The 27,559-nt window shown below is 43.7% G+C and overlaps 1 protein-coding gene across 13 annotated transcripts in view; it reads left to right on the top strand.

The window, feature by feature from the left end:
- Pfk (ATP-dependent 6-phosphofructokinase) overlaps window positions 1-27,559 on the top strand; it is a 165,685-nt gene that overhangs the window by 30,213 nt on the left and 107,913 nt on the right. For 8 of the 13 annotated variants that reach the window (XM_045764812.2, XM_045764811.2, XM_045764805.2 and 5 more), the window contains exons 6-9: window positions 14,477-14,524; window positions 16,127-16,236; window positions 21,132-21,308; window positions 23,998-24,150. In XM_045764812.2, the coding sequence (XP_045620768.1) occupies window positions 14,477-14,524; window positions 16,127-16,236; window positions 21,132-21,308; window positions 23,998-24,150 (488 nt within the window). Of the gene's footprint in view, window positions 1-1,639; window positions 1,658-14,476; window positions 14,525-16,126; window positions 16,237-21,131; window positions 21,309-23,997; window positions 24,151-27,559 lie in introns of all 13 variants that reach the window. The other 5 variants (XM_069337696.1, XM_069337695.1, XM_045764814.2 and 2 more) reach the window with 2 other exon arrangements.

Raw genomic sequence — 27,559 nt, 5'->3', positions numbered from 1 at the left:
AGAACGTACTCGATCCTGTGGATCTTAACCCACCATATGTCATAATCAAAACATTTAGATAGTGGATTTAAGACTGCCATGATGCAGTAACAATCCCGATAGCTAGGAGTGCCCTGCTCTGCTAGGAGTAAGGCACTCCTTAAGGCAGATCCAGTTAAGGCAGGGGGTTCTTAACTTTTCTCGTCAGATATCTGGCATTATCAGACTACGACCTGTATCCCCATTGCCGAGACACTTAATATAGAATATTAATTACTTTAGTGTAGTTACAGGATGACAGTTATACTCATGGTGTCCCATTTTCCAGTACTGGCATATGACTTTGAAACTACTGACTAGTTTTGGCACAGGAATAGAGACCCACATCTGTGCAACTAGGGAGTGGAAAAAATCGGAACAGATGTTGACATTACCAAACACACAGCAATGTCATATCAAGCATGAAGAGGAACAGAACAGTGGAGGTGGTGCACCATACTCCTCCCAACTTGCCTTAAAAGGGAAAAAAATCCCTGGAGCAAGACTCGGTACTGACAACAATGAAAAATACTCTGCTAAGCCTTTTGGAATGAAGGCTACCTTATTAGAAATCAGTCATCCAGAAAGAGGAGAGAAAATCTCTTAAATACCAGAGTAGAAATCTTGCCCCGAGCCTGGCCTGAGGAGAAAAAAAATGGAGTACAGTATTGGAAACGGTGACAGCAACCAGCCACACTAACAGGCCAAACAGGCCCACTACTCTTGAAGACCCACCATCACTACACCCATAATGCTCACATACACTCAAAATGGCACAGGAATAGAAATACACATTTGAGTGCCTTGAGACTGACCCTCTTTTGGCCATTTTAGTTGGATTTCACTAGTTGTGGGCTTATAGTCCCATCAGCTTCCCCCACCCCTGAGAAAGGGGTGGGGGCGGGGCAGAATTTTGGTAGTTGCTCCCTTTTAGGGCCACGAAAGATGCCTAGTGAGATGATGCTGGCCTTGGTACCAGCTCATAAGCTCTGAGGAGCCACTGAAGAGACCACAGCCATTATAGTATTGTGAAATAGGTTGTGGTGCCAAGAATGAACGGTTTTGTGTGTGCGCGCAAGGAACTTTATACTATTAGTGTGTTTATCTTTAGTGTCTTGATTTTGCACCATTAATAACTCTTTAGATTGCATATACTGTATAGTTAGGGTGATATAATGCTTTGGGAAATGGGCATGTTCAGGCCATTTTTTTTTTAAATAAAGTTTTTTTACTTTTCAAAGTAATTTTGGCACTTCCAGGCTAGCCAGTAATAACTTAGTTTTCTAGGGCTCTGTATCAGTGTTGCAGCCCTTGTATTATAGAGAGCAAAAGCTTTATCCTCAGTTTGTTTACAAACTACTTGATTTAATAGTTGTGCTCAATATTAATAAGCAGTTAACATTATGGCCGAGATGTCATCAGTTGCAAATCTCTCTAATGGATGTTAACCTGATAATCTGGTATGGTTGAATTATATAAAATAAATGCTTAATATTGTTTGGTCATGAAATATAGCATAATATATTATTGTACAGTATTTGATTTGCTAAAATATTGCCTAATTTTTGTATTTGCAAAATTAAATAGCTTACTCTCTCTTACATGAATGCTTGGTGCAAAGACTTCAAAGCAAACATAAGTAAGCAATAATAATTTAATTAAAAAACAAATAAAATTCCTTTTTTTTCTATTAACCTTCATAAAATGCAAGTTCTAGCCATTGTTGGCTAATATTGGTCAGGTTTAGTATCATAAGTAAAGTACTGTAAATAAAATTATAAATGCATGCCTATAAATTATATATACAGTAGGATCCTAATTGTGTAATATTATGCACTTCAGTTCTATAGAAAGCAATATATTCTGCAAGATGGTTTTTTCTTAAACATTTTTGTGTAGGTTCGAGGCATGATTCGGTTACAGAAATTCAGATGTACTCTTAACTTGGACAATTAGAATGTAGTTCTTGATGCTGCTAGTCAGTGAGAACCAAGTTGGTGTTTCTGTCGGCCAGTTGATGCAAGTATACAGAGCTGCTGCAATATTCATGCCTCCCAGGAAGCCGCTTTGTTGACTGAACAGCAACATTTCTACAACTTGCAGGGCATCATAGTGTTCGACATTTATTTTACTGTTAGATTAAAGATTCTTGCAGTCACATTGTGTGTAGGAATTTTGTACCTCAAATCTATTTTTAAAGTTGGGGATAGCGCTTGCCTGTCAAAGTTTTTTTTTTTTTTTTTTTTTTTTTTTTTTTTTTTTTTTTTTTTGTGTGTGTGTGTGTGTGTGTGTGTGTGTGTGTGTGTGTATAGGACCCTACTCGGTAGTCAGTACCCGGTGCTTCTGTTGTGGTGGGAGGGGTATGTGTACTCTCACTGTTGCTAGAGAGTTCTCACTTTAACCTCTAATTCCTGAGTGTACCTGGGGTTAAAGTGAGCTTGCTGGCTTCACTGACCCTAGTGTGGTCATGGGTGCTGCCTCTTGGTGTGATATCAAGGGTAGATTGGTTCCTTAATTAGTAGGTAGCAAAGTGGTTCTTGTCATTGCCTTTATTAGCAATGACTGGTTGCAGGTGGTGGTAAGAGTTTTTGCTCCTTCAGTGTAATAGCAGGCCAATCCCACAGTGGTGACTTGCCACTCTGTCTTTTCTAATTTCCTTGACAAGATCATTTAAAGATAGGCTTTTTGCAGTGGAGGGACAGTGTTGAGAGCCTAGCAGGGAGGGGCGGGGTGTATAAGATTTGTAGTGGTTCTTGCTCAGGAAACATCCGGGGGGTTCTTGGCTTAGAATTTGATATATCATTATATTTTACAGTATAGTATGCTCATGTAATATTTTTTTCGAGGCAATGTAAATTTTCCCTCAAGGTTCTAGTCATTATTCAACCTATCCTCATGTTTAGATAGTACTGTACTTTGTACTATGGTGCACATAGTTATGAAAAAAGGCAATTAAAAACTGTAGAAGAATTTGGTACTATTCACTTTATAGTAAAAAAATATTCCTAGGCCTAGTACAGCACACATTAGCCTCAGATAGTGTATTTGGACTAGGAAGGTTAGGTTAGTTTACGTTGTCTTTGCAACATAAATACAAAAACTTTTCTGGTTTGTCCAGATTTAATAGTAACAATTTCTACTTTCCAATTGTCCATTCCGTCATGTTTACTATGGTTCCTCATTGTTACTAACTAAACTAAGGAGGTACTAAACTAAACAGGAGGATGGGCTGCATTATTCTACACAGTGATTATATACGAAGTCTTCTGGAATGTGCTGGTATCAAACTGGGATCCTACTGTGTGTTTTTTTTATTACTGAAGTTTTTGAAGATGATGGATAGTACTTGCAAGACACTAATACAGAATCCTTGGCTTTGGCTTATAACAACACACTGGTGGAAACCTTTGTGATAAATATGTTGGCTCCAGTATTAAAATACGCTTTAAAGAATACCTAGACTGTATTAAACAATATGAGGGCTAAAGTAGTGTTAGAAGATAATAAAGCTTCTCTAAACATTGCTAAGTTACCTTGGAATGTGCGCTTTCAGTGGGAGTGTTCACTTGGGATAGATGGAGAGATGTTAAGGGTTCACATCTTGTTAAATGTAGAGCGTGCCAGATAACCTCAATGTCCTTGGTTATGCACAATTAAGAGGCGGTGTGGATTCCAAGATCACTCTTTAACATGTATATCGATATATTCTTAAATGTTTGGGGTTACAGTAATAATTTTCTACTTGTTTGTTGGTGGATTATAATGCTTTCTAGTTTTAATTTTTTACCTTTGAGATTTTAAAGTTATATGCTGCATGTATTGTCAACTCCTTTCATACTTGCTCCGTTTTACGGCTGTATTTGCCTTTACTAAAGTTTTAACTTAGGCTGTTGCTACTCTTGCTACTAAAAAAAAAAAAAAATCCTTGCATGTTAACCCTTAAACTGCGCAACGCGCCTGCAGGCTCACGTCTGGTTTGCGCAACGCGCCTCCGGGTATTTGTATTTTTCACGTTCCATTCAAAACTCCCGCGGCTACATGGGGTTCACATCAGCTTCCTCAGGGCTCTTGTAAACAGACGCCATCTTAAAAAAAAATCGTGGTCCACATTCCCGGGTGTGGGAGCCTCAGTAGTGTGTGAGCAACCAAGGCTGGCGCTCGCAGCATGAGCGCACAGCACTGCTGTTCAGCATGTGACCACAGCATCGCCTAATAATGTCAAAATATATATATAACTTGTATTATTTAGCTATGATAGTGTTATATTAGAGCCTGAGTGTGATAATGACTGGGTACAATGTTCAAATATCAGTGATTCAATGCTGTTCACGATGTTCACAGCGCTAGCCACAGCACCACAGCATTATTTCGTTCATCTAGGAATCTTCAAATGATTTCTTAGGTTCCTTTTCAAAATAAACGTGTGGTCAATTATTCATTTACAGGAATTAGTGACCAGGATTGTGATAATAGCAGGAATGTGGTTATAATTAGCGTTGTGCGTAGTATTGTGGAAGGAGGAATTTTGATGAGGGAGGGAGGGCGAGAATTGAGGAAGCCTCATTGTGTGTGTGGCTGCCACTCTTGTTTTGCTCACCATACTAGCTTAGTGGTTCGCTATGGGCAACACATATGTACATGGGTATATATAGTGTGTGTATATAGTGTAAGAACAGCAACAGGAGAATGTTGAGAGGAGCTATTTTGGTGAGGGAGGTGACGTAATCGTAGCGTCGTCTGCTGTGTGATTTTTCATGCAGTGTATGGTGGCCACTGTACTGTTTGGACACAATACCGGCTTACTTACATAGTTCTGGTAAATAAAACATGTAGATAGGTATATAGAACATGTGTAATAAGAACTATAACAATATGGTGGGAGGAGCAATGTTGGCGAGTAAGATGTTGGAGTGAGGGAGACAGGCTGGGTGTGGCTGCTCTCACTCGAGGTGTTCTGAATGTGTTGATGGCCAAATGCTCTTGTTGGCCCATACGAGGCAGCTGCTGTTGGCCCATACGAGGCAGCTGCTGTTGGCCCATACGCGGCAGCTGCTATTGGCCCATACGCGGCAGCTGCTATTGGCCCATACGCGGCAGCTGCTATTGGCCCATTCGCGGCAGCTGCTATTGGCCCATATGCGGCAGCTGCTATTGGCCCATACGGGGCAGCTGCTATTGGCCCATACGGGGCAGCTGCTCTTGGCCCATACGGGGCAGCTGCTATTGGCCCATACGGGGCAGCTGCTGTTGGCCCATACGAGGCAGCTGCTGTTGGCCCATACGAGGCAGCTGCTGTTGGCCCATACGAGGCAGCTGCTGTTGGCCCATACGAGGCAGCTGCTGTTGGCCCATACAAGGCAGCTGCTGTTGGCCCATACGAGGCAGCTGCTGTTGGCCCATACGAGGCAGCTGCTGTTGGCCCATACGAGGCAGCTGCTGTTGGCCCATACGAGGCAGCTGCTGTTGGCCCATACGAGGCAGCTGCTGTTGGCCCATACGAAGCAGCTGCTACGCGGTGTTCTGAATGTGTTGATGGTGAATGTATATAGTGTGTAAGTAGATTGTATATATACACAAATTAGCATGATACATAGTAAATATGTGCTGCATATGTGTACACAAGTTTCATGCACGTAACACAGTGTCTACGGACAGTACGGATGTTGTACTGCGATATTATAGTGTATGTGTTCATTATACATTGGATTGGCACATAAAAACAATGAAAATGTATTTGGAAAGGTGCGCAAAAAATGAACGAAAATATATTCGCGGCAACTCGCGCGCCCCGCCCCGAGCGCCCCACCGCCCCTGAGAGCTTACGGCACGGGCGCACGGGGAATGATGACGTCACGCCCCAACTTCCGGACCCCATAGCAGCCAAAGTAAGTACAATTTCGCCTTTTTTTTTACATACCCATACTGAGGGAAGGGTTTTTGACACTTTAAAAAGAAAAAAGAATTTTTTCCAGAGAATTTATTTCCTGCGCACTGCGGGGGTGTCACATTTGGAGGCAACGCAGTTAAGGGGTTAATGTCTCCATTATTTTTCCATCTGTCGCTTATTTCTTGTACCATTTTGTATTGTGAAAGTTTAATTACTCCTGTATTATGATGTTTATTACATACATACTGTTTTCCATACCTGCATTTTATTTTCATATAACTGTACAGAATTGAATTTTCTTTTAATAACATACTTTTTAAAATTTAAGTTTTTCAGTAATTATCCACTCTAATGAAACTTGGTCCAGTGGAAGATTGGATAAAGTTTAGTGGGAATATTGTAACTATCCATATTTAAAACTTCATTGGATTTAATGCAGAGAAATATAATCAATAAGTATTTTTTCTACGTGATTTTGATATCCTGTATAATTCAGAACAAATGTGACATCATTTGCACTAATGAGAGCTACATAAATTAGTGAAAATAGAAAAGATGGAGTGCTTCGGAAGATGGGATGCAGCAGAAGGGGTCCAGAAAAACCGATTTGCTAGAGTGAAATTTGATATAAACTACAAGCAATGTTTTATTTAAGAGTTTTTGGCTCCTGCAATTTATCCCTTCTGAGTGTGATTTATTGCCATTCATGAAAATATAATACCCACCTTTCTCGAAACATTATCTATTTTTATGATGGGTATCCAGGTGTGTTGCAACAGCACTTGCAACAAACCTTGCAGGGTAGCCATAAAGTTGGACTATTGAGATCTCAGTCGGCATTTTCAAGTACACTTGGTTCAATGGAGAATAAGGAGAGGACCCCACGATCAGGAGGCAGTGTGGATGAGAGTACAAGTTACTGCTCTACTGGGACACAAGCTGTAGCTACCATGATAAATCCAACCTGGAATACTTTCTTTATTATAAGTAAGGCTGCATGGTAATGATTATGCACAGAAAAGGGGCATTGCAATGGGTAGTTGAAGCTTAGTGTATTTTATAATATTTAATAAACTTGCACTAAATAAAAAAAAAAGTGGAATATCTTTAGGCTACATTAGAGGCACGAAACATTTGCTTAATACGCACAATCAGGTCACCTGCTGTGCTAATTCAGTGCACTCGGAAAAAGGGAAGGGGGTCATTGGATAATATGGTAATTACAAAGAGCAGAACAGTCATGCACATAAATATTTATAGCATGTACTTCGTGGTAAAACCATGCTGCTTGGGTAAGCCAGTAGCTGGTGACACGCTTCACACCCCAAGTCTATGTAGACAGCACTAATGTGGCCCTGTACACCCCCACTTAGCATGGCTGGAAGCCATGTGGTATTGTCACATACCAATAACTGTAATAGTCACTTGCCAACAAGTAGCATACATCTGGTGCTAATTGTAAGTTGTGTGCAATAGTTATGATAGCATTTGCACATGCATTTAATTCTACTGTATTTCCATTAAATGCTGATAAGCACTTAGTGCTCACATTAAATAAGTCAAATTGGTTTGTTATTAAAATAACTGGACATGTGTAGTGCCCACAAATTAAAGCTGTTGCTTCTTGAAAGTGCAGACACTGAAGCAAGAGAAGAAAATTAAGAAAGGTCAGTGGTTCACTCGGTGTTAAAATCTTCGCCGTTATTTCGGTCAGATCGCTAATAAGGTAGCAAGTATTAGTGCAGATGACCACACCAGTCTGGTTCTAAAGCAATAGTGTTGGGATTGCAAAGTAGAGAGTTGCTGGTGTAGCCTGCACAAGCATCTTGCCATTATGACCCTGAAAGATAGTACAGTAATAATTTTTTGTCAGTGTACTCTACTAGCCTAGTCCTTTGGCATCATTTATTTACCAATAAGAAATCAGTCACATGAGGCTTACTTGGGATGGGTCTTCAGATGAGCACCAGTTACTCTGGAGACACTATTGGACCTCTTTCCTATTAGCCTTGTATTTAGCCCAAAGTGCCTTCTAGCTCTCATCCTTTGTGGCAAAGGCAGGACAAGTTTCAATACTTGTAGCATCAATATCTTCACATACCCTTCTCTGTACAGTATTGTGCTGATGCCTTATTCACGTCTGGAAGCTTTCACATCAGGGAGTTGCCACAGTTGTTGTTTTAGTGATTATTGCCACACGGACCTTCACTTACAAACTAACCTTCCTGTTCCCTTTCATATTGGTCCACTTCAACCTTCCAAGATGAATGGTAGTTGTCTACCAAACAAATCTCTCTTATGCTGTACGCTCTTCTCGTTACATTATTCTCGGGCATCCTACTAACGTTGATACCACTTGAGTGTATTGTGCTTCAACTAGTGCGCCTGATGAAAATGGAAGTATCAAATGTAAAATAGAATAGTAGAGGGGGTTGGTGAACAGTATAATGAAAGGAAGGAATAATTATTAATGGTGAAGAAGACTGGGACCTTGAAATTATTCACTGCCCTGACAGGGAAGTGAAACTTGGGTATGGGAAGCAGCAATTGAAATAAGTGGTGTATGTGGAACATTATAATAATGAAGAGCGAGATGTAGTGCAAGTGAAAGGGGTGAGAGGTCGACGGTGGCATGGGTATAGTGCAAGACACTTAAATGGTATAGACATGTCTGTAAGATACGTGACGATCGTTTAATAAATAGCGTATAAAAGACTGAAACAAGATCATTTTCGAAGATGAACAGTTTCCCGAAACACTTGTGGAAAAAAATATGATGGGGAGGGATGGGGGGGGGACTGAATAGTTTAAAAAGTGAAAGGTTTGCTGCAATGGAGCATCACGGAGACACTTCTGCTTAGGCCTCATGTTGCATAGTTCCCAGTAGGAAGTTAGAAAACAGGGCTATGTAAAGATAATTAGAAAATTTAATATTAAATGCCAAAATTAATTTGGCTTTTACTTTTCATAATATTTACTTAAATATTTTAATTAAATTCATTGTTTAGTTCTTTTCTCTGAAACTAGTTGATTGCAAATAGGTTAGAATGAATTACTGATCCAGTTTTGAGAAAGTAAACTGGTTGGCCTATCACTCCTGGGAGTACTGTTAACCATGCCAATACTGTAGTATTGGCATGTGGTGCACACTGGTCCTTCCTTCATTGACTGTTCTGAACACTGTAGTTCTGTGTTGATTTCAAATTTGATTTCAATTTGATTTCAAACTTAGCTCTTTTTATTAAACTGTCTTACTTTGTCTTAATGTTTTTGATATTTTCTTTACACATTTCTCCCTCTTACTTTCTCATTTACTTGCTTAAAGCAATCCTAGTTTTCATATTCTTCTATGATGTAAACAGCATGTAGAATACTGTACTTTATAAAACTTCAAATGCTCTATCTAGAGTAGTGTAGTGTATATGAAGATCAGAACTGTCGGGAAAAAGTTTCCAGTGGGCACTGTTACAGGTAGACAAGATGAACTTGTTTTTGAAAGTAATGTCTCGCTACTGTTGCTATTCTTGGCTCAGTGTCTATATAATCAATGTGGGATGCCGGGAATGTACTTAGGGTGAAATGGTACTTTGTAGATGAAACTGCTAATCTATTGATAATACAACCCCACCCCACACCCCACCCCACACCCCACACCCCACACCCCACACCCTACCCCACACCCTACCCCACACCCTACCCCACACCCCACCCCACACCCCACCCCACACCCCACCCTACCCCACACCCCACCCCACACCCCACCCCACACCCCACCCCACACCCCACCCCACACCCCACCCCACACCCCACCCCACACCCCACCCCACACCCCACCCCACCCCACACCACACCCCACACCACACCCCACCCCCCACCCCACACCACACCCCCCACCCCACCCCACACCCCCCACCCCACCCCACCCCCCCCACCCCACCCCACACCCCACCCCACACCCCACCCCACCCCCCACACCCCACCCCACACCCCACCCCACCCCCCACCCCACACCACACCCCACCCCCCACCCCACACCACACCCCACACCACACCCCACACCACACCCCACACCACACCACACCCCACACCACACCCCCCACACCCGGCACTCCTCTTCCCCCCCCTTCCCGGCACTCCTCTTCCCCCCCGGCACTCCTCTTCCCCCCCCGGCACTCCTCTTCCCCCCCCGGCACTCCTCTTCCCCCCCCCCGGCACTCCTCTTCCCCCCCCGGCACTCCTCTTCCCCCCCGGCACTCCTCTTCCCCCCCGGCACTCCTCTTCCCCCCCGGCACTCCTCTTCCCCCCCGGCACTCCTCTTCCCCCCCCGGCACTCCTCTTCCCCCCCGGCACTCCTCTTCCCCCCCCCCAGCACTCCTCTTCCCCCCCCCCGGCACTCCTCTTCTTCCCCCCCGGCACTCCTCTTCTTCCCCCCCGGCACTCCTCTTCTTCCCCCCCGGCACTCCTCTTCTTCCCCCCCGGCACTCCTCTTCTTCCCCCCCGGCACTCCTCTTCTTCCCCCCGGCACTCCTCTTCTTCCCCCCGGCACTCCTCTTCTTCCCCCCCGGCACTCCTCTTCTTCCCCCCGGCACTCCTCTTCTTCCCCCCCGGCACTCCTCTTCTTCCCCCCCGGCACTCCTCTTCTTCCCCCCCGGCACTCCTCTTCTTCCCCCCGGCACTCCTCTTCTTCCCCCCCGGCACTCCTCTTCTTCCCCCCCGGCACTCCTCTTCTTCCCCCCCGGCACTCCTCTTCTTCCCCCCCGGCACTCCTCTTCCCCCCCGGCACTCCTCTTCCCCCCCGGCACTCCTCTTCCCCCCCGGCACTCCTCTTCCCCCCCGGCACTCCTCTTCCCCCCCGGCTTTCCTCTTCCCCCCCGGCACTCCTCTTCCCCCCCGGCACTCCTCTTCCCCCCCGGCACTCCTCTTCCCCCCGGCACTCCTCTTCCCCCCCCCCCGGCACTCCTCTTCCCCCCCGGCACTCCTCTTCCCCCCCCCCGGCACTCCTCTTCCCCCCCCCCGGCACTCCTCTTCCCCCCCCGGCACTCCTCTTCCCCCCCCGGCACTCCTCTTCCCCCCCCGGCACTCCTCTTCCCCCCCGGCACTCCTCTTCCCCCCCCGGCACTCCTCTTCCCCCCCCGGCACTCCTCTTCCCCCCCGGCACTCCTCTTCCCCCACCGGCACTCCTCTTCCCTCCCCGGCACTCCTCTTCCCTCCCCGGCACTCCTCTTCCCCCCCCAGCTTCTTTCCCCCCCCGGCACTCCTCTTCCCCCCCCCGGCACTCCTCTTCCCCCCCCGGCACTCCTCTTCCCCCCCCGGCACTCCTCTTCCCCCCCCCGGCACTCCTCTTCCCCCCCCGGCACTCCTCTTCCCGCCCCGGCACTCCTCTTCCCCCCCCGGCACTCTTCTTCCCCCCCCGGCACTCCTCTTCCCCCCCGGCACTCCTCTTCCCCCCCCCCCCGGCACTCCTCTTCCCCCCCCCCCGGCACTCCTCTTCCCCCCCCGGGCACTCCTCTTCCCCCCCGGGCACTCCTCTTCCCCCCCTCTGGCACTCCTCTTCCCCCCCCCGGCACTCCTCTTCCCCCCCCCGGCACTCCTCTTCCCCCCCCGGCACTCCTCTTCCCCCCCCCGGCACTCCTCTTCCCTCCCCGGCACTCCTCTTCCCCCCCCGGCTTCTCCTTTTCCCCCCCCGGCACTCCTCTTCCCCCCCGGCACTCCTCTTCCCCCCCCGGCACTCCTCTTCCCCCCCCGGCACTCCTCTTCCCCCCCGGCACTCTTCCCCCCCGGGCACTCCTCTTCCCCCCCCGGCTTCTCCTTTTCCCCCCCCGGCACTCCTCTTCCCCCCCGGGCACTCCTCTTCCCCCCCGGGCACTCCTCTTCTCCCCCGGGCACTCCTCTTCCCTCCCCTCTGGCACTCCTCTTCCCTCCCCTCTGGCACTGTTTCCTCTCCCCCCCCCCCTCTGGCACTGTTTCCTCTTCTCCCCTCTCTCCAGCACTGTTTCCTCTTCTCCCCTCCCTCCGGCACTGTTTCCTCTCTCCCCTCCCTCCGGCACTGTTTCCTCTTCTCCCTTCCCTCCGGCACTGTTTCCTCTTTTCACCCCCCATCCGGCACTGTTTCCTCTGTCCCCCCCCCCTGGCACTCCGCTTCCCTCCCCCCCGGCACTCTGCTTCCCTCCCCCCCCGGCACTCCGCTTCCCTGCCCCCCCGGCACTCCGCTTCCCTCCCCCCCCCCCCCGGCACTCCGCTTCCCTCCCCCCCCGGCACTCCGCTTCCCTCCCCCCCCCCCCCGGCACTCCGCTTCCCTCCCCCCCCCCCGGCACTCCGCTTCCCTCCCCCCCCCCCCCGGCACTCCGCTTCCCTCCCCCCCCCCGGCACTCCGCTTCCCTCCCCCCCCCCGGCACTCCGCTTCCCTCCCCCCCCCGGCACTCCGCTTCCCTCCCCCCCCCGGCACTCCGCTTCCCTCCCCCCCCCGGCACTCCGCTTCCCTCCCCCCCCCCCGGCACTCCGCTTCCCTCCCCCCCCCTGGCACTCCGCTTCCCTCCCCCCCCGGGCACTCCGCTTCCCTCCCCCCCCGGCACTCCGCTTCCCTCCCCCCCTCCGGCACTCCGCTTCCCTCCCCCCCCCCCGGCACTCCGCTTCCCTCCCCCCCCCCCCGGCACTCCGCTTCCCTTCCCCCCCCCCCGGCACTCCACTTCCCTTCCCCCCCCCCCCCGGCACTCCGCTTCCCTCCCCCCCCGGCACTCCGCTTCCCTCCCCCCCCGGCACTCCGCTTCCCTCCCCCCCCCGGCACTCCGCTTCCCTCCCCCCCCCGGCACTCCGCTTCCCTCCCCCCCCGGCACTCTGCTGCCCTTCCCTTCCCCCCCCGGCACTCTGCTGCCCTTCCCTTCCCCCCCCCCGGCACTCTGCTGCCCTTCCCTTCCCCCCCCGGCACTCTGCTGCCCTTCCCTTCCCCCCCGGCACTCTGCTGCCCTTCCCTTCCCCCCCGGCACTCTGCTGCCCTTCCCTTCCCCCCCGGCACTCTGCTGCCCTTCCCTTCCCCCCCGGCACTCTGCTGCCCTTCCCTTCCCCCCCGGCACTCTGCTGCCCTTCCCTTCCCCCCCGGCACTCTGCTGCCCTTCCCTTCCCCCCCGGCACTCTGCTGCCCTTCCCTTCCCCCCCGGCACTCTGCTGCCCTTCCCTTCCCCCCGGCACTCTGCTGCCCTTCCCTTCCCCCCGGCACTCTGCTGCCCTTCCCTTCCCCCCGGCACTCTGCTGCCCTTCCCTTCCCCCCGGCACTCTGCTGCCCTTCCCTTCCCCCCCGGCACTCTGCTGCCCTTCCCTTCCCCCCCGGCACTCTGCTGCCCTTCCCTTCCCCCCCGGCACTCTGCTTCCCTTCCCCCCCCCCCCGGCACTCTTCTGCCCTTCCCCCCCCGGCACTCCCATCTTCCTTTCCCGGCCTTCCCTGCCCCCCTTGGCATGCCTCCTCTTTCCCCTGGCACTCTTCTTCTTCCCCCCCCCCCCCCCCCCCCCCCCCCGGCACTCCTGAAACCACCCACCCTAACACCAGCCATATTAGCCTTGAGCCACAGCTGTACGGGATTAATGAAGTATGAACTGATGCCTGACTTAGTATTGGAAAAATCTCCGGATTTCTGTCTGGATATGGACAAGTTAGCAGAAAATTTATACAGACTTGATTTAAACACACTGCCTGTCTACTGTATCCGGACAAACCTCCGGTCATCCTGATTACTGTACTGTCCGGATATTGACAAGTTTTGCCAGGAAAATTATCCAGATGTAATTTTGGTAGGATAACGCAGATATCCGGTTTAGTGAAATCCGGATCAGCGAGCTCGTGCAGTTCTTTGGCAATCGTGTAGGTTTTCCATATATTCTACCGTTCCTATTTTGGTTTTGGAAAGCCGATTTTTGCCCAAAATGTCTAAAGTTAATTATAGAATTGTCTTGTCAATATTATTTTTATATACCTTGTGGATGTCTATTTGTATTTAAGACACACAAATCTTGTCTTAAATGTCATGGTAATCTTACAAGTTAGTATATTATATTGATTTTAATAGCTTACCTTACCTTGAGGTGCTTCCGGGGCTTAGTGTCCCCGCGGCCCGGTCGTCGACCAGGCCTCCTGGTTGCTGGACTGATCAACCAGGCTGTTAGACGCGGCTGCTCACAGCCTGACGTATGAGTCACAGCCTGGTTGATCAGGTATCCTGATCTTAATCTTATGTTAAATATAAAAATGCTGTGCATGGTAGCAAGATTATTTCACATAACATTTCTTCAAATCACTAATTTCTTGTAACTGCATCCTAGAAGCTAGTACTGTGTGTGTTTTCTTGTTTCTCTTTATATAATCGCACTATTAATCTTATTTGTCTAACGTAATGTGACAATCCACTCGCTCTAAAAAGCACCAAGTTAATTCCTGTGTGATTTACTTCTTACAAACTTAAAAAAAATAAAATAAAATTCTAAATCAGTGTGTAACAGCACCACTCATGACATAAATTGTCAATCGTCATGACATAAATTGTCGATCGTCACTAAGTTTAGTTTACACCCCTTTGCTATTAGCTATACCGAAAGAGGTCGGGCAGTCTCTGGGAAGCACTACATACTTGGGTAAGTAGATGGGCAGCCATTACACTCGACCCTGTGCCCAAATTTCCATATAGATTTGTGTAATTATTAATCATTTAGCTTTGCTAAGCATGTGATTTTAAGTGCATGAAGTATTTCCATGAGCAAGTAAACATTTTTATAAGCCAAATTAATTTTATTAAATTTTTTCTACCCGTGTATTGGTAAACAGTATAAGAGTATTTTTTGTATAAAATTTTATATATATATATATATATATATATATATATATATATATATATATATATATATATATATATATATATATATATATATATATATATATATATATATATATATATATATATATATATATATATATATATATATATATATATATATATATATATATATATATATATATATATATATATCGTACCTAGTAGCCAGAACTCACTTCTCAGCCTACTACGCAAGGCCCGATTTGCCTAATAAGCCTAGTTTTCATGAATTAATGTTTTTTCGACTACCTAACCTACCTAACCTAATGTTTTCGGCTACCTAACCTAACCTATAAAGATAGGTTAGGTTAGGTAGGGTTGGTTAGGTTCGGTCATATATCTACGTTAATTTTAACTCCAATAAAAATAAATTGACCTCATACATAATGAAATGGGTAGCTTTATCATTTCATAAGAAAAAAATTAGAGAAAATATATTATTTCAGTAAAACTTGGCTTATTAGGCAAATCGGGCCTTGCATAGTAGGCTGAGAAGTGAGTTCTGGCTACTAGGTACGACATATATATATATATATATATATATATATATATATATATATATATATATATATATATATATATATATATATATATATATATATATATTAATTTATTTATTCTGTACATGTATAATGTTTGTATTATGTACCGTATATTGTATTTGTGTGTAAAATATTGTGTGTGTGGTGTCATTGTATGGTGTATTTATGTATGTGTTCTATATGTACGTGTGTGTGTGTGTGTGTGTGTACAGTATTTATAATAATTTTTGTTTATATTGTACCATGGACTGAATTTTTTAAGTTATGAATTGAAAGTTTTGTTAACATTGCTAAAATTATCTTTAGAGATGTATATTTCTTTACATGTGAAAATATAAATAAATATATAAATATATATATACAGTATATATATACTGTATATAAATACGACTACAGTACTGCAAATTTGTTAAACCATATGAAAATTGGATTTTGCTTCAGGAAAGAATTAACATTACAAAAAGGCTGTTAATGGTTTGGCACCTGGATTTTGGTGTATATTATTTTAGTCTGTATTGTACCAGTTCTTTGTGATGAAATGAGGGGTAAAGAATGGAACCAGGTGAATGGTACATATCTACTGTCTCCATCATGTACAACTTTGTTAAAATCTTTCCTGAAACTTTTATTTTTTATTTGACATGCAATTTTTCTTATTCAGTATATTGACAAGCCTTCATATTATTAAAAAATTCTACATAAATTTATAGGCATTAGTCTTGATGAAACTACACCTAGTTATGAAGTGTCAAGTTAGTTTTGGTATTGTATATTTTGTTAATAGGTTCATAATCGAAACTGAATCTTTTCTAACACTTCAGAAACTGAAGAGGAGACAGGCGGCGTAGAAGCTGAAGCACATCCTGTTCCTGCAGAGGCAAAGTTCTTCTCACAGACAACACCAGAAATCCACGAATCTTTGCCTGAAGAGGTTGGCATTGCAGCTTTTTATTTTATGGCTTCATAAGCTTAATTATTTTATAACTAAAGAGATGACCTATTCAGTTTTGTGTAATTTTGATTTAAAATACTGTCAATATATCCTTACTTTCTCTAAATCTTCTGATCCTAAGTAGATGCTGTTACCTCCCTGGGTTGCTTAATTGTACCTGGTATCTTTTGTCTATCCAAGATAATTCTGATTTTGTACTCATTCATATTGCAAAATTGTGTGAAAGATCTCTCTCTCTCTCTCTCTCTCTCTCTCTCTCTTTTTTTACTCTAAATGATTGTGGGGGGGATGCAAGATAACCTCAAGATAACCGTTAACCACTAGACTGGCCGAGAAAACACCTTTTTAATATTTCGTACCCATTCAAAATGTGCGCGCGGTACGTTGTGTACGAAATGGACTCTTGGGATCTCCATTGAGAGGCAACCATCTTGGAAAAAATTCCCAGAATGTCCTAGGGCTGCTGGATGGCTTAGTACTGAGTGAGCAATCATGGGTAGCGCACGCGTCTCTGGCTCCTAAACACCTGTCCGACCAGGTGTTGAAAGATCGCTCTCTGGCGGTGAAATTCAGACTTTATTGTTTGAAGAACATCAGGATCATGATACTCATGAAGCTAGGCACAATTAGGACTTACCAACACAAGTCAGATGCTAGTGATTTAGCACCGATGAGGACGATAGAGCATATCCAGTAGTAGCTGTGCACCACCCATGCTCACCCGTGTTATCTCCAATTTTTATAAATGATGCATAGATGAATCGTTTTCTGGGTTCAGTGATGATGCATCTGATACAAGTAGCATAGGCGAACAGTGTTAGCGGCTTCCACGGCTTCCTTTTGAAAAAAAGGTGACACCCCTTGAAAAAATTTTGAAAAAAGGTGGGTGGGGGGGTGTGTAATTACCTAAGCAATTACCTAAGTGTAGTTACAGGATGAGAGCTACGCTCGTGGTGTCCCGTCTACCCAGCACTCTTTGTCATAACATGTTGAAACTACTGATGGTTTTGGCCTCCACCACCTTCACACCTAACTTGTTCCAACTGTCTACCACTCAGTTTGCGAAAGTGAATTTTCTTATATTTCTAAGGCATCTTTGTTTAGTTAATATCTATGACCTCTTGTTCTTGAAGTTCCAGGTCTCGGGAAATCTTCCATATCAATTTTATAAATTCCTGTTATTATTTTGTACGTAGTGATCATATCATTTCTTTTTCTTGTCTTCTAATTTTGGCATATTTAATGCCTCTAACCTCTCTTCGTAGTTCTTGCCCTTCAGTTCAGGGAGCCACTTAGTAGCATGTCTCTGTACCTTTTCCAGTTGATGTGCTTCTTAACCACCGTGCTGTGCCAAGTTTGTGAAATTCCCCCTGTGCGCATACAGTAGTGTTCCCCAAAAATTATTTTTCGTAGTAAAATGGTAAATTCCCTTCCCTAAACATGTCTATGTAAAATTAAATACCAAATTCCACTTACTTTGGCTGTGGGGACGTGGACAAGGTGCGCTGTGACGTTATTGAGCTGGTCGCCCGTGCCTGATACGCCAAGACACGGTCGTTCAGGCCATTCAAGCACCAGGTGTTGCCACAAATATATTTTCAATTATTTGTTCTATGTATTTCCAATGCGGTTTTATTTGTTTATCGTGTATGATGCATATTTGTGTCCTTTACAATATGCATACAGTAGAATGTTAATAGTGTTCTATACAATTGTGATACATGTGTCAGTAATGTGTCCACAATAAATATTTATTGTTGCAATATTACGTGTTAAATTCACAAAAATTACAATATGTACAGTTTCACACAGTATTTACACAGTAACACACTATATTACACACTCAGTACTTCAGAAGTGAGTAATAATCAATGAAGTATTCCATAGTACACAGTGCGACTTTGCTCTCATTGCACCAGGTACAGATCAATTTTTGCTTCCTGTTTCTTCATTCTGTGTGCTTGCAAATAATGCACTCACGTTCATCCTTGGCATTAGTACCTGTAGGTGGTATGTAGCCATGCTTGTAAAACTTAAGGTAATCTTGAAAAGATTACAGGAAAAAGATCAGTTTGTAAGGTAGTCATGAAAAGATAGCTTTGTAAGGTCCCACACAGGAAAAGATTCAGCCAGCCTCAAAGAGTGTCCGTCAGTCGAGAAGAGATTCAGCTATTCTTGAAAATACCTATGGGAAAACACCACCATGCAAGCTGCTAACACTGTTCATCTATGCTACTTGTATCGGATGCACCATCACTGAATGCAGAAATGAGTCATTTATGTATCATCTAAATAAATTGGTGATAGCATAGGAGGCCAAGGGTGGCACTCAGAGCTACAACTGGATATACTCACTGTATCACTTGCATCCGACCTTTGTGTTAGGTCCTTATTGAGCCTAGCTTCACCAATATTATGACCCTTATGTTCTTCAAACAATAAGGTTTGAATTTCACCGACAGCGCGTGATCTTTCATCACAGCGTCGGACAGGTGTTTGGGAGTTAGAGGCGCGTGCGTCACCCATGGTTGCTCACTCGGTACTAACCCAGCCAGCAGCCCTTGGAATTTTTTCAAAGATGGCTGCCTCTCACTGGAGATCCTAAGAGTCCATTTCATACACAACCAACGCCGTACACATTTAGAATGGGTACGAAAAAATAAGAGTTTTCTCGATTGGTGCTGTTTCCCACCAACCGAGAATACTCGGTTGGCGCAGTTAAGGGGGTATCTGAGGGTTCAAATACCCCGGAACTCCCACCTCTTTAAAACTCTGAGTATGGTGTAGTGGGTTAAGTGCGTATTCGACATCTTGATGGCCAGGGTTCAAGTGGGTTTGGGTGTCTAAAAGTTGTAAACTTCTAACTTGTGGTTTAGGCACCACACAACCACTGCGTATTCTAGCTTTGGCTTGACAAAAGTCATGAAAAATTTCTTTAGTATTTCTCCATCCATGTATTTAAAAGCAATTCTGAAGTTAAAAAGCGTAGCATAGGCTCCTCGCTAATGTTCTTTATGTGGTCCTCGGTTGATAATTTTCTATCTAGAACCACCCCTAGATCTCTTTCTTTATCAGAACTCTCTAAAGATTTCTCACATAATATATAGGTTGTGTGGGGTCTATGTTCTCCAATTCCACATTCCATAACATGGCATTTATGCACATTAAATTCCATTTGCCAAGTGGTTACTTATTTTGTCCAGGTCTTCTTGAAGGGCATGACAATCATCTAAGTTTCTTATCCTTCCTATTATCCTAGCATCATCAGCAAACATGTTCATATAATTCTGTATACCAACTGGTATACAGAATGCATTTATGTAGACAATAAACATCACTGGTGCAAGAACTGAACCCTGTGGTACTCCACTTGTGACATTTCTCCAGTCCGATACATTGCCTCTGATTACTGCCCTCATTTTTCTATCAGTCAGAAAGTTTTTCATCCATGTTAGAAGCTTACCTGTCACCCCTCCAATATTTTCCAGTTTCCAGAACAACCTCTTATGTGGAACTCTGTCGAAAGCCTTTTTTAGGTCCAGATAGATGCAGTCAACTCAACCATCTCTTTCCTGTAATATATCTGTTGCTCGATTTATTTTTATTTTTCCCGTGATCAGTTAACACAAATGAACATTTTTACAAGACAAAATAATTTTTTTTTTTTTTTGCGTCTGTGGGTGTTGAAGCCATTATGACCTTTAGCAGTCCAAGGGTTGAGCCTTCTCTTAAACCTACTATTTTCTCAATGATTTTCATCTCTTCTGCTGCTCAGTCCACCCTAGATGATATTTCCTTCTCTAAACATCCAAATATTATTACGGACTTCTATCTGCAGTGTTTTGTACAAGTTTACTGTTGGTAACCAGTTCTTTCCTATTTGCTTGCCTAATTTCTGCTTCTTGTTGGTCATTTCTGGTTTTGACTTCCAAACACTATTTCCTTGATTCTCTCTTTCTCTTTTAAAACTTGTGCATATGTATTATATTTCTTTTTTATTAGCCTCCTCTATTTGAGTTGCCAATGAAGTTTCTCGTTGCATCTCCTTTCCTAACTCCATTTTAGCTCTCAGGGATACGAGTCTAGTTTCTTGTTAATTTCTTCAAATTCCCTACTCTTCACTTTCCATGCCTCATTATCCTTTACTAGTTCCTTGATGTGTTTCTCCTGTATCCCTATCTTATTAGTCATGGTGGTAATTTCTTTACCTTGCTGGAAAAAATTTCCTTTTAAATTACAAAACTCAATCTTGAGACCTTCATTTTCATGTTCTAATTTAATTATCTTTTCTTCATAATTCTTTAGCATGTCCTCAATAAACACTAACCTGCCAAGAAAACCACCTTTCATTACATCTTGTGAGAAACCTGCAAAACATTCCTTTGTTGGGGTGCTGTCCTCCCCCTGTGGTGGTGGCCATCCTTGTTGTTGACATTCTGCTATTTTGAAAGATCAACTTTTCTAGCCAAGATTTTTCATTCACAAACACTTATTTCTTATCTCTTAGTTTCTTTTCAAATTCCCTACACCTTCATGCATTCTGGGACACGACTTGCAGCCCTCGCCCTACTCCCAACACTTGCATAATTTGAATTATCCTGGAGCCTGCAGTAGTGTGACTCCGTGTGTGTGTGTGTATGTAATGTAATGTGTGTACTGTATGTAATGTATGTGTTACATATACACATTCAGAGATGAGTTTATTTATATTTGTAGATGAAACCCTTGCATGCAAAATGTTAGTAACCAGGAATTAGTTTGCTCTCCCCATAGTGTTTCTCTACTTTGTTGTTTGTACTTTGTGCTCATTAATAAATTTATAACAGAATAATTTGGCTCAAATGTATTTAAATAATGCATTGTTTTTATTTTAGGAGGTTATCCCGCCCCCACCCCAGTTTCCTGAAGACCCTTGGCAAGCCTTTATAGACTACATGGCGGCCACCGGACAAGATGCTCAAATCACCTTGGGCCAGGAGGGCCACGTTATTCAGCGTGGCATGCACAAGGGCAAGGGGATTGCTGTCTTCACTAGTGGAGGCGACTCCCAGGTCAGCTATTGAATGAAAAGATGTAATGTAAACAATTAGATCTTAAATGGAAAAAAACAAAATTAACTAATTAATGTTTGAGTGTTTTGGTCAAGTTTTCATGCAACCCTAAATATTTTATCTAAAATACCTAAATATTGAATAAACTTTTTTTTTTTTTTTTTCTCATCAGTGTTAAAATACTACTGTACATGTATGTATTGTATATTTAAATAATATTACTTATTGCCTGCAACTATTTTGAGCTGGGCTACTCTTAGGCAAAGTTCTTCTGCTTCCCATGTGCATAGTTTGGTTAAGTTGACCATGTGCACCTCAACACCTGGCATGTTTTAATACATCTGTATCTTGTCTTCCTTTGAACAGTATGACAACGAAGTATTACAGTGGACTTTTCAGTAAAAATTCTAGGTTCACTGTTTTTCCTTATTTTATAAATGGATGCTTTAACACACATTGGTATGTGTATTTAGTAGTTATCTTCTGTTTTGATCTGGTCAGTTCTTCAGCAGCAGATATTCTGTTCTTATGGCTATACTATTTTCTTGCAATTCTGTGGAAGAGTTTGATCTGGGAATGCATAATTGGGGTTTATTTAGTCACTGTGTGCAGGTGCAACTTGTTCTGTTTACCAAAGATCATGTTTGGCAACGTTTTTTGTGTTGTAGTTGTTTTAATTAAAAAAAAATTGATTGTGGGCTGCCCTCTTCCACATTAGTTTTAGATACAGGTTTAAATTTGCTGAGAGTGCATATCTAGACAAGCAGGCCTCTTTGTGCTACACTCGGGGTCCTGGCACCTATTGTTGTCTTCTACCAGTAATATTGCTCCTCTGAAAAATAGAATTATTGCTCCTCTGCTTCAATTACTATGGCATATGGGGGCTTGGCAGTATGCAGTATTTCCTGATGGCTCGGCATTCATGGTTTATCTCTCGATGACTATTGCATCTCAAAAATATATTTATTAAAGTTCATCCTTTGGCATTTACATGATTAAATTCAAGGTCACTGCACTCTTGAGGATTGCCAGTGTCCCATATGCTGGCTTTGATCATTAGAACCAGCTGCTTAGGTCTTGGTTAGAACCAGCTGCTTAGAAGGTCTTGGTTAGAACCAGCTGCTTAGAAGGTCTTGGTTAGAACCAGCTGCTTAGAAGGTCTTGGTTAGAACCAGCTGCTTAGAAGGTCTTGATTAGAACCAGCTGCTTAGAAGGTCTTGATTAGAACCAGCTGCTTAGAAGGTCTTGATTAGAACCAGCTGCTTAGAAGGTCTTGGTTAGAACCAGCTGCTTAGGTATAGGTTGAGCCCTCCTTCATGTGAAGTAATGTCTTTTATTTCCAAGGAAGCAAGGGGTCTTTGACTGCCTTTCCATTTTTTCCAGCAGTGACATGGGGTTGGGTTGTACTCCTTGGGGATGACTTGGCATCTGGTCCCTGTTTTGTGATGGTGGTGGTGGTTCAGCTAGAAGCATTAAGTGACCTGGTATCTGTTTGAATCTTCTTTGGTTTTGATGTCTAGGTTGGTTAGCACTTAGAGTTGACTAGTGGGCAATTTCTTATTTTCTGTGGGGGAAGTAGCAGTTATGCCGTTAGAAAGTGGTGCTCGATGGGAAGGAGCTTTTGTGAATTTTTATATTGTGGCATTAGCAGGGGGGAATCTTGATATTGTCATAAGGGACATCTATGCTTGTATTTGGTCTTGGGAGTTTTTTTTTTCTTGGTTTATTTTGTCCTGGTTCCTCCTCCTATCGCAGCAGTTTGCAGTGCTGGACTTTTAACTCTTGCATCCAGCTGGCAGATATGGGCAAATTTTTTGCCGGGCAGGCACTCTTCTGCTTCCAGCTTCAATTTGATTTAGCTTGAGTGGAGGGGTTTCAGTGCAATGCCTACCTTTGTCAGTGCCAGCAATAGCTGTGGATTTGCTCAGTACATGTGGTTGCCAGCTTTGTTGATACTCAACTTGTCTACAGGTGTGCAGTGTTGGGCCAGTTCTTGGAGGGTCTGCTCTTGTGATACTCTCATTGCCTTCTGCTCTGCACTAATAATAAGGTGTAGAGAGTGTTGGAGGTATAGCATTTCTCCTTTCAGTTGGTGCAACCCATGTGCCACCTGAAACCTGTTCCTTTATCCTTCCATGCAACTCTTGGGTGGGGTGCAGGTTCTGGTGTGCTTTCTAGAGTGCAGTTTCCTTTCCTATAGCTGGTCTTTCCTGATGGGGGTGTATTGTGTTGTGTTGTGGCCGATTGAAATTTAGAAATTGAAATAAGTTTATTGAGGTATAAATACACACACAAGGAGGTATCTCAAGCTGTTCTCACCCTGTTCAGTACGTGTTCATATTAACGTACATTACAAACAATTGACATTAGCAAACAATTGTAGCTGATGGTGGGACACGTACAGTTTTTTGTCAAGTTTGAACCTAGAATGTCTGGGCTTTGTAGGTGGTCTCTAGGTTCCCATGGGCTTAGTTATCTCATTTTCACAGGGCTTATCTTGTCATTGGGAAGCAGTTTCTATAACACTCTTACGGGCTCACCATAGTCCATGCTACATGAACACTTCGTTCTGAGTAGCTAAATCTGAAACATCATCACTCTCCATTCACATTCTACTTCACTCTCCATTCTACAGTATATAAGTTTTCACTGTAATTTGCAGGTCCAATAAATCTGCTTTTTATTCCAGGGCATGAATGCTGCTGTCCGTGCAGTTGTGCGGATGGGAATGTACGTAGGGGCTCGTGTGTTTCTAATCAAGGAAGGTTATCAAGGAATGATTGATGGCGGTGAAAATATTGTCGAAGCAAACTGGTCATCTGTGTCTGGAATCATCCATAAGGTAATGAGGCAGTTTTTATTTGCAGGAGCTTGGTAATAATACCATAATTAAATGTCCTATCTATACTGTGTTTTATTATAAGATTAGTCTTGTTGGTATTTTGATGACTTATAAATTGTGTATAAAATAAAAAATAAATTTGTCTGTTTTAATGGAATTACTTTTTCTCCCAGTTCATTGTATGCACCATCTGTGTTTTAATGCATTACTTGGTAATGCATTTTTTTTTTAACATTGATTTGAAATTTAGCTGGTTACATTAGTGTATTTATTCAGAAAGAAAAGAATGAATTAAGGGGTGTTCCCTTAACATGCAAATAATCAAGAAGAGCAATGACAAATTAAAAGAATCTAAAGCCCTAGGTGTGGATGGCATTTTAAAATATAATATCAAAGGAACTGGCCAAATAACTGTCTTCCATTGAAACTTCTTTTTAGAAAAATCTCTCGACCAAGGACAAGTCCCTTTAGATTGAAAATGCAGTGTGCAAATGTCATGCCCATCATTAATAAATGCAGAATGAGCTCAGTAGAAACTTTCTAATCAATCAACCTAGTCATAGTTGCAAGCTCAAGGAGAGAATCCTAAGGGAGGAATTTCTTCACCATCTGTTAATGATGGTCAGTTAATTGCACTGACCAATTTAGTAAAATGCTCAAAATTTTGTTGGCTGGGTGCACCAGATATGAATATAATGTTTCGGTAACACAAAAATATATCTTCTTATTAACCTGCTCACATTCTAGGAAAGGGTAATGAGCTATTCAGACAAAGGGCTTCCTGTAGGTACAGTATTGTATACCTGGACTTCTCTAAAGCATTAAATAAGGTACCACATGAAAAATTAGCAAGGAAATTATGGAAATTACAAGCACATAATAAATAGTATGGATAAAACAGTGATTAAAACAAAGAAAGCAAATGGTCACCCTAAATGGAACTGAATCGGACTAGAAAAATGTAGCACGTATCTTGATAAAAAAGCATAACGTGTATGAATACACTCTGGCTTCCTGTCCCCCAACAGTGAATTATTAACTTATCTCCTTTCTTGTGTTCCAATTTCTCTTCCTGATCTCAAGCACCTTTCAAATTCATTGTTGGAGCTTGTGCACTCCCCATGTGCAATATTAACTGTTGTCACACCCCCTGGGACAATATCCTTACAAATTCCTGAGGCATTCTTTTAGAACCTTTTGACCTGTCTCTTCCTTTCTCTCTCCTGGATTCAGGCAAGCCGACTTGTGTTGATTCTCGCACTCTCACTTTCTTGCCCTGACCTTTCTCCCTGCTCATTCATATATTTAGACCTGGCTTGGATAGTCCTTGATGACCTGATAAGTGATCATTTTCCCATCCTCTTTTTCCTTCTTTTTCTTCTGCCGTCCCCTCTCTATTGAAATTGGCATCCTGTCTCTACAGGATTGTCATGATCATTACTGACTTCCCTACATTATGTGGTCCAACATTCCTGCTTCTGCCGCTCATTGGCCATTGCTCTGCAGGGGACTGCTCCCCATCACCACCTTCCACTATGATGGTGGCTCGTTTGCATGATTCTCTCGGTTTACATTAGCAGCTTTTTGTATTCCTGCTTTTTCCCGTGGACCTTCCCACGGGTGAGATTTTGCCGGACCCTGACGCAGGTGGTGAAGGTTTATGTACTGTACTGTGTTGTACTGTATAGTAGCATACACCGTACTGTTTGAAAAGCCTTTTCCTTGAACAGTTGTCATCTTGCTCATACTTTGTTGTTCTGTTCACCGATGGGCTCCGGCTCCCCCTATGGAGGGGAGCCGGTGACTGAGCGGACAGAACACTGGACACGTGATCCTGTGGTCCCGGGTTCAATCCCGGGCGCCGGCGAGAAACAATTGGCAGAGTTTCTTTCACCCTGATGCCCCTGTTACCTAGCAGTAAATATGTACCTGGGAGTTAGTCAGCTGTCACAGGTTGCTTTCTGGGGGTGGAGGCCTGGGCCGCGGGAACACTAAGCCCCGAAATTATCTCAAGATAACCTCCAAGATAACCTCAAGATGGGTCCAAGTCTGCTGACGGTGCTTGTCCATCGTTTTCCACTATTAGACCTATATCTGCCGTCTACCCTCAGAGACTTGCATCTTCGTGGTGGAACTTTATGCCATTTTGTATCCTCTTTGTTATCTGTTTTCGAATTTCCTCTAATAAAGTCAGACACTGCCACTAAGGAGGTCATTCATACTTGCAGCATTTCCCAGATGATGGTCAGTTAATTGGTGAAAATATTTTTCACCAATTAACTGACACCATTTTTTACCATTTCCCCAGAATGGGGAACGACCTATCTAATCATTCATGCTGCATGCTCTTATGTGTGGCCTTTTTCCTTGGCCTTCCTCATACCACCGTAATAGGCGTTGGGAGACAGCTTTGGCTAGGTTACGGATCAGACACATCCACTTGACTCATGGTCACTTAATGGAAGAATATCCTGCTCCCTTTTGTCCAGATTGTGTTGTCTAATTTAGTCTTGCACCTCCTTATCAATTGCCCTAATTTTCAGGATGCTTGTGTGTCTTGCTTTCCTAGTGTCTTTAGGGGGTTGATTGTCTCGTTAAAATGCTTGGTGAATGTGATACCTTTGATATCATTTGCCTTTTGTCCTGTTCTCATATTGGCTTCTTGAGTGATATTTAGCACCTTTTGAATACCTTGCGGCTTGGACGGTGCTGCATAGACTTACCGACATGGTACCTTCTTTGATAATTACTTACTAACCTTAGGAATAATTAAACGAACATTTTCTTGAAAATGAAAGTGGTTATTCAAGCCTGGTGTACCATCATCTGGACTACTGTATCCAAACACGAAGACCTCGCCTTTAAAATGACATGCCTATTTTGGAGAAAGTTATTGACAGAAATCATCCCGGAACAGTCAACTCTCATACCAGGCCTTTTGTAATGGTAGGAAAAAGGTGGGGGGGAGAACCTTGTATTTATAATAGTAATTTATAATGGGACTGAAATTAAAGTTAAATTAATTATAATTATAATTTGCAATTTATTTTCATTCCAATATGGAATTAAAATTAATTAACACAACTATTTTGAATCGAGGGATTCAAGAGTAACTAGATATGTGGGCATCACATATTTAAAACACATGAAATAAGACACACAAAAACAGATTATATTTATCACTCAATAATGCTTACTCTGAGGTAAACGCCTCACAACAGCGAAGTTGGTGCACCTCGGGGCAGCCCTAAAGGCACCACCTATGACCAGAAGTCTTGACTTGTCTCGTGGGAGGATGGAGAGTGGAGAGAGGCTACACTAAAGCATAGGAAAGTACTTAACTTTCATTCTCCATACAAAAATGGCTAATGATACATGAAAATTAACACTGAAATAAAAATGAAGCAAA

This window comes from Procambarus clarkii, chromosome 38, assembly GCF_040958095.1.
Source record: "Procambarus clarkii isolate CNS0578487 chromosome 38, FALCON_Pclarkii_2.0, whole genome shotgun sequence".
Lineage (NCBI taxonomy): Eukaryota > Metazoa > Arthropoda > Malacostraca > Decapoda > Cambaridae > Procambarus > Procambarus clarkii.
Note: the sequence above shows the minus strand (reverse complement) of the source record. Positions and strands in the feature narration are given on the sequence as shown.